The following is an 11439-nucleotide window of genomic DNA, read 5'->3' as shown; positions in this document are numbered from 1 at the left end:
GATTTCGTGTACCCGGATGTTGCATGTTCTCCGATGTCCTATTTCTTTTGTGAGTAAAGAGCCTTGAATGACTTACGAAGGTCAACATAGAACCGAAGTCCAGATTATTTATGTTTTATTTCCAGAGAGGGCAATAGTCTAGAGATTCATAAGTAATGTCTCCTTTCTGCGATATCTCGTACGCTAAGGTTTAGCCCCACTTGATTTGAGTTGATTAATTCAACGTTCTAATAAAAGCCATGGTAAATTCAGGACGTTTCAGATTTAAGAATGTGAATGAAAATCGGAATGCTCAAAATCACCGACATTTGGGAACGGAAGGAAAATATATGTAAAACTAGCAGTTTACTCGTTGTTTACTGTTGAGAACTAACCTCATTCTTGCGCACGCATTGATTTACTCTTCGACCAAAACCGTTAATGACAGGTTACTGGTGTGTAATGCAGACTGAAATCTAGCAAACAATAACTACAATGAATCTAATTCAGATAGAAGCCATTACCAGCTATACACGAGTAATTAACACGACACATATCGTATTCAACCGATTTATTCTATTTCAATGTGTATTTTGGAACATCAATATGTGTTGTCTTCAAACTTTGGAAAATATGACATCATTCTACTAAAATTGTGCAAACAAGACAATGGAATTATTTCAGTAGTTACCTTAATAGAAATGCTTCATAAACTGCACCGCTTTTTCCAATTCTTGACCGAACCCTCATTTAAATGTTTTGCAATTGAAAACTTTTAAACATGGCCTTTTGCAAACAGCACTTTTCAAAACAAAACTTAGCAGCGCATGCTAATTAAATATTTGAATGCATGTATCGTTGTAAATGACAGGTAAAATCCGATTAGGGCGTGGTTTATATTGCAATGTCTATGGAGGCATTGACGCACTGCCAGCAGAGTAGTGAAACCGGTGATGAAATTGGTGTTCTAACAATAGTACATATGGCTGGAAATATTCCAAATATTCTTGATGCATTATGACACTGGAATTTGGTTAATCATGTGGAAAAAGGCACTCTATTTATCATTAATATTTTCTAATTAGCGTTATTAGCGTTAATGTGCATGTTGATATACATGTATTTCTGTACCTTCCTTGTGGAGTAGAAAAACTACTACCTCAGTCGTATCCATCCTAACATGCCATAGCATGTTTGTCTGGGCTACCACTTCTCTGGTCGGTCATTAGTAAAATGTCCACATCAAAGATACCAATTGGTCAAGGATACTCACCTCTATTAACATTAATGACCACAACCAGTAACTGAACTGGTCAAGAATAATGTCCTGGAAATGAGTGGTGTCCACATCACATCTTGTAACTTAATTGGTCAAAAGTGGCCACAATTTGTGACTTAAATGGCAAAAGGTCTCCAAAATCAGTAACAAAACTGATGAAGAATAACAACATCCTAGAAACCTGTTAGCAATTGGTCAAGTGTGTCCATATCTTTTAATGCCACTGATCAATTGTCAATTGCTGCCTTACAAAGCATTGGTTGTCAAATAAATGACCGCATGCTCTAGGTCACAGCTGTGTTATACAACTGGTCACATTCAGCTGTCATGACGTCACAGAACACTTGGTAGTGGTGATTGAGTCCTGTTTGCACGTGAAGTTTATACTTTGATCCAAGAGCCCCTTCCCTGGGGAACGAACTTCCATAGAATACACGTCCTATTCGAGAGTGCACCAGGGCCATAGCACACCTGAAATTACCATAGCGCTATCAACATCGTGAATGATTCAGAATTGTCCTGATGAATCTAACATTGGATAAATAATCTTAAACTTGAAGACGACAAATGACTTATAAGTCTAATACAGTGTAATATTTTGGATAAGAAAGGTATGTTTTAGAATCTAAGTTGGACAGATACAGAGAGTGTAAAGTTAACCAACATGTACTTACATGACACATGGTTCCCTGGTCAGATAAATGTCATACCCAGTACATAGGTACGGCCCGGTCTTGTCTGTCAAAGTTCTAGTCGTAGTTCTAGTTCGGTCACTACTGTGGGTGTTTGAGAATTCCCCACCAGATATTTGATCTAAATCTTGGGTAGACTTTTTATTTGACTCTGGACAATTTACATTTGCTGATTCGCTACCTGAACATGTAACAGGTGACCTCAGATCTTCACCATACGATTTGTAGTACATGGACTGGTAACCTACGGAAAATATACAAGAAATGACTTTCATTATCTAATGATGCTGATAATTTCTATACAAACACAAATGTGTCTAATTGTTTTAAAGGTCGTTTGTTTCCTAAGGTTTAATTCAAAGCTGTGTACCGGACTCAATTACATACCTTCCGCGGGCCACATGCCCCCACCCTGTGACCTTGCCACAAGGTCAATGGTAACCATGGTAGCGTGTTGCAATGGATGAGAGCCCTGTCGAAGGTCGTGACCTCTAGCAATAACAGCATTCTGTATTGGATCCACGACCACTGCTCCAATAGGAAGCTTAAACAAACATGCTTTACATAGAATCCAAAGCCTGTCATAAATAACATACACCATTACATTTTACACCAATTGAATTTTTGAATGACACGAAATGAACACAATGTAATATTTCACGAGGATGCGAGTAATTTCTAGTATTGATTTAATTTCATTAAATTCAGCAGAATGCTAAAAGCATTTGTTGATAGACATCAAATATGCAATTTAAAGTAAGTTGAAATATTTACAATTTGCACTGACATGGACTCAATAACCATACCTTCTAGTATCATCATTATCAGTGTATAATGACAGTACAACACATGCGGCGATTCTGTTGTTAGGGAATAGCCGATGGCGCAGCAATGCGGGAAACGTGGATTCATGACCCCACATTTGGTGGGAACATATGAATGACTCGATTTCATTCAGCTGTTCAATCGAATTCGTTGACGATGACAGGATAGATAGAAAATAAAATGTTTTTTTTAAATATGCAACTGTCGCAAGAATAAATAATATTCATTTGTGTGAAAAACTGTAAATATAAGGAATGGCTTTTTTATTTTGTTTGGGTTATGAGGGTTTAATGATACCAAGTGTAAATTATGTAACCCCGGCTATTAATATGGGTTCCATTATAATCATACCCTCATAACCTTAACAAAATAAAAATCTATTCCTTATATTTACAGTCTACCTGTTTGGATTCCTGAGCCTTTTTCGCCATGATCATTGCTTCTGCCATAAAGCCATGTATTCTTTTGACTTCCTCTGTGTTAAACAACTGCTTTGTCAAAGCCTTGGCGATGCTGGCAAAAAAGAGACAAATTTCCTTAAACATCAGATAGTAATAAAATATTTGGCTACTTTTTAGAATTCTATCTTTACATCAATGAAAGGAATGTTCTTATTCATGATTTTAGCTGCTTTAAAAGTCAAATTTTACCAGGAACAAATTTGGTTTTGATACCTTCACGTGTGGTATCTTCACAATTTCAGGAAATATACAGCCAGATTTTGATTGAATTGATATTGTTATATGTTTAAGCACATCATAGGTGAAAACATCAACATAAAACACATTGTCTTAGAGGCTAAAATCCGTAAGCTAAGTTAGAAGTAATCTGCATAGCCCAGGCAATCCTCAGTGAGTAAAATAGGTCGTTAATATATACAGCAATCTATATAATCAGAGTAATCTAGCTGGGAGAAAAACGTCCAAGCATTTACTTTTCAAACTTTGCAAGAAACCCGAGAGTACAAACCTTTTGTCTTCATAAAAATTTACAGGCCAGTACAGTACGGCTTCCTCGTATTGTCGTCTGGTCAAGGGCATCTCTACTGGTACTTTGACCTTGAAAGGCTTAGACAAGGTCAAGTAATCTTGAGATTTAGACAAGGTAGTTGTGACCTCATCTATGTCAAATGATTCATCACATAGTATAGCTTGTAAGGGCGAACCTGAAAAGAAAAAAAATCTACATTAAATTGTACTTCTCCTATATTCAATATTTCTACAAGAACACTTTGCAAATGACTGTATGTTTTTGTTTGATGTCTTGTATAATGTCACATATGGAAAAAAAATCTTTCGGTATAAAATACACTATAGTAATAAATATGTGTTTTGAATCACTGTGTATATACAATCAGTGTCGATTGTACTTGTTAACATATTTGTTTTAATTATATATAATTAATATTGATTATATGTGCCGTAACTGGGCGAAACTTTGATGAACGAAGCTATGAAAATCATTCAAAAGCACACACATAATGGATTCATTGTACTCATTGTAGTGTACAGTGGAAGTAAATATCATGATTTTTGGCAGTATTGACAACATTCATTTTGAGCTCTTATTTGACTTTGTAACATTAAAACCTATGCATTACTTCCGAAAATGTTGGTAACATTTGGTGGTTAATAACACATGAAAAGCTCTTCTTGATTCGTAAGTATCAAAATCACGGCACATTTAACTAAAAATGTTGAATGTCATAATTATTAAATATCAGATGTAATTGATTGCTGTTATTTAAAAATGGGTATATGAGTGAATAAGATTCCAAACTGTCCTTCCAACTTCCCACCATGAAACATTCACCTTTTAAAGCTCGTATCCGCTTCAAGTGGCAAAATTTCGGCAATGGAAAATCCTTTTTCAAACATCTGAAATAGAAAATGCTTTGAATGTATTACATTAAAGTAATAATAAACTCAAGTCATTTGTCACTTTTTGATAGATGTCAAGTATGTTCCTTGACTTAATTATGACCTATGACCTTTCGTTTTGATCACCTAAATGATTGAATTTACTAAGCCAAACTCCCGTTCAAACATGGTGCGATATTTGTATAGACTTATGAGTGTACCTTTGACATTCGGCGAGTATAAAGGAAATGAACTTATTCTGTGTTATCCTTACTAAAATCTGATATGATGATTCTGGACCATCCCCTGACATACAATAGTCTTTCCTAGATTCTATTGTGCTTAGCAAAAAGACACAAAACCAATATGCCGCAGCCATGCAGTTCATACACTCCACAAACCGCATACATGGGAGGCTGTCCTTACATGACCCTGGCTGTTAATAGGACGTTGATTGATAATAAAAAATTCAACAACAGTTGCGCTTAGCTCTCATCATCAAACAGTTTAACACTAATAAATGGAGTGGGACGACTGGTTAGCCCGTTCTCAGTATAATGTGACCGGCGGGTGTGTATTTGTTCTGGCAGATAGCACTGTAAGGGCAACAGTTCCACTACTGCAGTCTCCAAAAAACGTATCGCATCGCTTATACGGTTCCTTGGCTGCAAAAAGGGCGTTTATTAGGCCGAGAAGCATACATTTTAGATAAGAGATTCATACAGGATCTTGACGGACGTCCGCCATTTGACTAACGATCTTGATTAGTATAATAAACTAATAATAAGCCGAAACTAGGATTTTATTTGTTTTAAGTGTAACTTTAACTCAAGACACTTAACATTGATAGTTCTTTTCCATGGTAACGAGAATTGTTTATAAAATAATTACTTACTGTATAATGTTTGCCGTCTTTTTCTTATCAGTAACATTGCATACAAATACATCAACTGCAAGATAAACCACATATGTAATATTTAATTTCAAGTGCATATTACAACTAACCAATTAAATGTCCGAGTCATTTCGTTTAAAAAAATCACAAAAAATAATTAACATCGTCGGCAATCTGTCCTTTATCTTCCGATGTTTATATAAGCTTTATATATCAAATCGATGTTATGTGGAAGGGGTTATTCCATGAAAAATATATATTACTTATCAACTAAACCATGTTTTATTGATTTGATTTGGAGTGACCAAATTTGGTCAAATTACAGTCTGTACAGTCTTAGAAATGAAAAAAAAAAAAGACAAACAGGTGAAGGTTATTTTTCAGAAGTGACGTGATGATTTCGAGCATTATAATTAGACTAACTTAAATAACAACGATTTCTGAACAAAAGTCTCCAATATTTCAGATTCTAATCTCTCTGATAATTACCTAATGTCACAGGGTCTGTAATAGATATCGTCAAGGACAGCAGTAGGGTGTCCAGTGGTCATTTCCTGACAATCTGAAGTTAAACATACTGCAACTTGTAAGTTGATTATCTACAGGTACATGTATTCTCATACCAAGGTACACAGTAATATTATCGTACGGCTAGGCCAGAGGAAACTCAATTTAATTCATATACATATACAACCCATGTCAAACTGAACTGCTAATATAATCAGTTATTAGGCAGTTTTGTAGCAGTCCCACAATTTTAGGCAATTATTAGGCAGTTCTCAGCAGTCCGGTTTAAAGCAGTCAATGAAAACTGCTAATATTTCACCATACAATATTTGAAACTGCTTGTTGAACTGCTAACTACATTTTAATTTGTACAATACACAATGTACACATGTAGGCGAATGCCGCCCGACCAAGAATCGAACTCGGATCACCGACGTGATATAGAATCTATCAATAAACTTTGTACAATTTCGAGCCACACCGACCTGCTCTTTTTACGTTTCCGACTACACTGCACGAACAGATAATGCCTGAAGGGAAGTAAATCAGATAGAAAATTCACGTGCAATCGAAGCAATATTTGGCGCCTATGTTGGTCTACAACGAAAAGCGTACTTAGCTGTTTAATTGAATATTTTACAATATATATATCGCTGATATTCGAGACTTATCGTGCTTTTGATTTTGTGTGTGTTTTTTTAAAGGATGTCAGTGATATACGGAAAACAAAAGAAGACTTAGTTAAGTGTAGCAACTTTTTATTGTAAAAGGTCCATCATTTGAAGCGTTTTACATTAATAATAACTACATTGTACATTGCATGTATACCAGATTTCCCTTCTATTTTTGGTTTTAATGTCTAGTTTAATTAATTTCTATGCCAGTGAGTATCGTACTATAAATTCAAATGGTGTCGTTGAATGTAATTCTGTGTTTGAGCCAAAAATACTAACTAAAATGCATGTACGTGTGCATTATATCAGTATCTGCACAATCATTATATCATAATAAATTAATGCAAATATATGTTAAGCTTTCTTACAACATATTCGTTCTTCCAACTATACATGCAGATCTACGCCAAAATGTTGGCATACTTTCAATAGGGAGATTTCTCCATTTTCTGACTTCTTAGACTAAAACGAGTGATGCATGATGACCATTCCACTAAGTGCAATTCAGACAAACTTGAGTGAGAATTTTAAATGATGAATATGCCATATTTTGAATTGTATCGATATGAAACCAATGTACAATAAAGCATGATCATGTATTTTAATATTGACAGTACAAATTATTATATAGGTTGGAGCACAAGAACAATGGCAGAAGGTGGCCCCAGCCTCCAGCTTTGAACTCGCATCTTCTTGATTGTCCCATCTGTCTAGAGCAGTTTTACCATTCCTTTTGTCAGGAATGCTTGGCCAGTTATATTGTCAGCATGGTGTCACATACCATGTCCTTTACCTGTCCAGTATGTAGACAATTAATTCATCCGATGGACACATCACAAGACAAAGAGGGCTGAACGCCAGACAGTATTACTATGCAGATGATAAAGATGAAAATTGGGACATTGGAACCACATTACTGTATGCCTTGTCAGAGGAAGGGGTATATAAAGATATCTGCCAAGTTCTTGTGTAAAACAAACCAGTCTTTATTCTGTGAATCTTGTAAAGGTAACATCCATTATATGCTGCACATGAATTGTGATATTGTAGATATCGAGCGATCAATGGATTTCTTTCTGAAGCAGAGGACACCAGACAAGATCTGTGACAAACACTTGGAGACAATGGACTGTGAGGATGTATAACTGCTGGCCATAGGAAATGCGAGTATGTGAGCACAACAGAAAAATATTGTGAGAAACTGCCTGAAACAAGGAAATCGTTACTGCAAGGGAAAAAAACAATGGAGTCACTTGTCAAGCAAATCGGTGAAACATTAGAAAATATAACAGACAGCAAAGACATAGCATTGAATAACATTGAAGACCTGCACAAAGATATCAAAACGAACACATTATAGAGATGAAAAAAGAGACCTCAGATGACTTGATAGCTAAATTTAAATAGGAGAAAGAAAGTCTGAAGTTAGCCAACGACAAATATGAGCGATTGAAAGTTGCCATTGGGAACACACTAGAGTTGTCCACCTCAGCTCAGCAGATAAATGACAACATTGACACAATACTATTGTACCAGCGAGGCAATGCAGAAGTTGACTCGTGTAGAGAATTAGTGTCAGAGGTGCAAACTTCATTGTCTTCAATCTGTATAGATCATGAAGCTGATATGACAGGAAAAGTTCCAAGTTTTGGAAAAATCATTGTCCGTAAGCAACAACAAGATATTCCAGCTAATGTAATGACTTCATTGACTTGCACTATAAAACCTTTTTCTAAGTGAAGAGCTCAGAAGAAAAGGAAAATATATTTCCAATGTTCATCTGATTCACTCATTTGTTCTTCATGCGGAATTGTTTATCTACCCGATGGCAAAATAACATCAAGTTGATCTACTCACAAGGAATTGTTGTGGACGAGTTAAATATGAAGGGATGCATAAATGACATGTGCATGGTCGATAAAACCACTGACATGGCATGATACATAACTTCAAGCTTGAACAAACTGTATGCTTAATGACCATATCATCCACTAAACTTTCTCTAACATCACAAATAGATATTCCGAAATTATCTCATTTGAACGGTATAGCTTACTTAGACAAAACATTTTTCATTTCAAAAGCATCTACAGTTTTCACAATGACCATTGAGAGTCTGCCAGTTTTGACAACAATAAAAAGAGACACATGAAGATAGCATTGCCTTGTGCTACAATGCCAATCAAGAACAACTATTCACCTCCCTTGACACATGTGCCAACGACAGAATATGTGTTGGTAGAATATAGTCAGACAACACCTACACAGGTGTGGCGATGTGTGATACTGTAAAGGGAGGATATGGGTTAGATGTTGACAGCAACATGTATGTCTGTGGTAACCAATTCAACAATGTGGTACAAATATCAGCAGATGGGACAATTATCCTAGAACTGTTGACCGCAAAGGATGGCATGGATAAGTCTGCAGCTATATCTGTGTGTGGAAACCAGTTTGTCCTCAAAAAATATGTGTATCTCCACTCATCCTTTTTGTAACTAAGGGAGATTACATCCTGATTTGTTGGATGATGAACAGATGAATGGCAAACATTGATATCATGTGTTGATAAACTGGAAAGAACTTTAAACCAACATAGTGTATCATTTAGGACTTAATTGAAATCATAACAGCTGACAATTTGTGATGGTTTTGTATTTTATACTGTATAGAGCCAAAATTGATTACTGGTACCTGTATGTTAAACACTGATCAGATGAAACATAGTTTAACATTGCAAATGTATCTAGTATTAATTAAATTTTTCCAACTGAGAAAGTGATTTTGATGCATCAATAAGACATGTATAGATTTATCTGTGACTTCTTTAGTTTGTTCACCACAGCATTCCAATACCGAGGTTCTTCATAAAGTAACTATTTACTCAACAGTTAAGAAAGTGTAAATGAAATTCAAGGGCCAAGGCAAATTTTGTAATATCATTTTTTTATCATGTGATCATGAATTCCCAGTGAAATAAATTGATAAGATGAATTTGTACCCCATCATGTGTGCTATGAAGTTGTATATTATCCTTCTCCTGGAAGTACCCATATACAAAGTATGACACCTTTTCAGTGTCTCTGAAATTGAAGGAGCCCAAACAAGCTTTTTCTTAAAATGAGGTCAAATTAAAGGAGTAGGTCAAAGTATAGGTCACGGTTATCCAGTTTTAGTATATGTCCTACAACAATGTCTCGCCTAGCTTTATATATACCGGCAGATGGAGCTACATATCTGGTTTGAATTTCCAATGACTAACTGTATAGCATAAGAGATAGAGCCAGGAGGAGATAATGCTGGAGAATGTAGACGGACACTACACTTACCTATAACACTGATTCCTAATGGGAAACTAAAAGATAAATATGAAATTCACGTGAAACAAAATCAATTTCAAAGAGTCCTGCGAACCTTAGTCTTGAGCCTATACACAAACCATGTTTGGGTCAAAGACTACAAAGGTTTGTTCCTAAATGACTTTTATTTCAGGTTACAGGGGTCAAATACGATTAAATCTTTAAGAAATTCTTGTCAATAATGAAGAGGTCTATTTGCATTATATGCTCTCTTTGCTTTCATTCCAGGTCGCAAGTTAAAATAGATTAATTATATTAACATATTTCAATAAGTGAAGCACCTAGAGCACTAGTACTGATACTAGTATAGGTTACCGTCTACATCATCATGCTGGGATTAATGGCTACATTAGTTGTTCAAAAGCATAGGGATCAAATTAATAACAAGTCTGTAAAACAAATATTTAATAATCATACCCTGCATTCACTCCATTCTGATGAAGACCATCTATTTTGTCCACAGCTACATCATTGCAGCTATCAAAGTTTGTTTTAATGAATTACCTTGATCTTCATATAAATATAATGCAACATAAAGTAAATTAAGCATGCAGTAAGTTGTTGAAGTTGGTAGCCTATTTGATTCTTGTGATCTTGAATGAAGATCAAGGTCATTCATATGAACAAAATTGGTAGCCCTTCATTCCATCATGCTACAGGACCAATATAAGGTCTCTAGGCCTCTTAACTATTGACAAGAAGTTGTTTAAAGATTTCAACCTTTTTGACCAGTAGTCACATTGAATGAAGGCCAAGTTAAGATTTCAACTTTTTTTGACCCTTAGTTGTCACATTGAATGAAGGCCAAGGTCATTCGTTTGAACATACATCTGTATCTTGTGCCTTTCAGTTATTGAGAAGAAGTTTTTTTAATGAAAAGTTTACGTGCACCACACGACAAATGGACGAAGCATGATGACAATCGATCACCCTGACCTTTCCGGTCAGATTACCTAAGACTAAAAAGAGGCACAGAGATGTACCACAGGCGTCTGCTTCTGGTTTGATAAAAATATAATAACCTATCCCTACTATATGAACATAATAGGGGTAGGATTTTTGTTTTTCCGAAACTGTGAAAACATGTACATGTAAACCTGATACAAAATGAATAGGTACCAATGTGTACATGTAGGCTGTTGTAATCAAACCCTAGAATACTGAATAAATGTTTCTGAATATTGTTAATGCCACGGTGCAAACAATATGGATAAAACACAATTACCTGGCACTAGTCATCGGTTAGCCAGTTGGAACAGATCAAGTGAAACCCATAGAAGCCTCCTACACAACCGTATCCCTACACAACACGTGCTTCCTGTTTGATGTAAACATGGCGAATTTGTTAGGCATTATCTGATTGGTTCAAA

General features: G+C 35.6%; 1 protein-coding gene across 1 annotated transcript; it reads right to left on the bottom strand.

Moving 5' to 3' along the window:
* Positions 1 to 535: 535 nt before the first annotated feature.
* LOC138318602 (probable inactive tRNA-specific adenosine deaminase-like protein 3) lies at positions 536 to 11426 on the bottom strand. Its single transcript, XM_069261106.1, has 9 exons — positions 11295 to 11426; positions 6022 to 6091; positions 5530 to 5586; positions 4588 to 4652; positions 3745 to 3940; positions 3177 to 3288; positions 2338 to 2494; positions 1933 to 2194; positions 536 to 1729 (listed from the first exon to the last, which is right to left on the bottom strand). The coding sequence occupies exons 2-9, from the start codon at positions 6078 to 6080 to the stop codon at positions 1543 to 1545; spliced, it is 1095 nt and encodes a 364-aa protein (XP_069117207.1). The 5' UTR covers positions 6081 to 6091; positions 11295 to 11426; the 3' UTR covers positions 536 to 1542.
* Between the last annotated feature and the right edge of the window lie 13 nt (positions 11427 to 11439).

The sequence above is a fragment of the Argopecten irradians genome, chromosome 3 (assembly GCF_041381155.1).
Source record: "Argopecten irradians isolate NY chromosome 3, Ai_NY, whole genome shotgun sequence".
Taxonomy (NCBI): domain Eukaryota; kingdom Metazoa; phylum Mollusca; class Bivalvia; order Pectinida; family Pectinidae; genus Argopecten; species Argopecten irradians.
The sequence above is the reverse complement of the archived record's forward strand: the minus strand, read 5'-3'. Positions and strand labels throughout refer to the sequence as shown.

Bases quoted from the DNA above. Each gene is read 5' to 3' on its own strand.
- LOC138318602 (XM_069261106.1), bottom strand. From the start codon at position 6,080: ATGACCACTGGACACCCTACTGCTGTCCTTGACGATATCTATTACAGA. The intron at 5,587-6,021 runs TAGGTAATTATC...GGTTTATCTTGC, and splicing joins TATTACAGACCCTGTGACAT to AGTTGATGTATTTGTATGCA. The intron at 3,941-4,587 runs GTGAATGTTTCA...TTTTCTTTTCAG, and splicing joins GCGGATACGAGCTTTAAAAG to GTTCGCCCTTACAAGCTATA.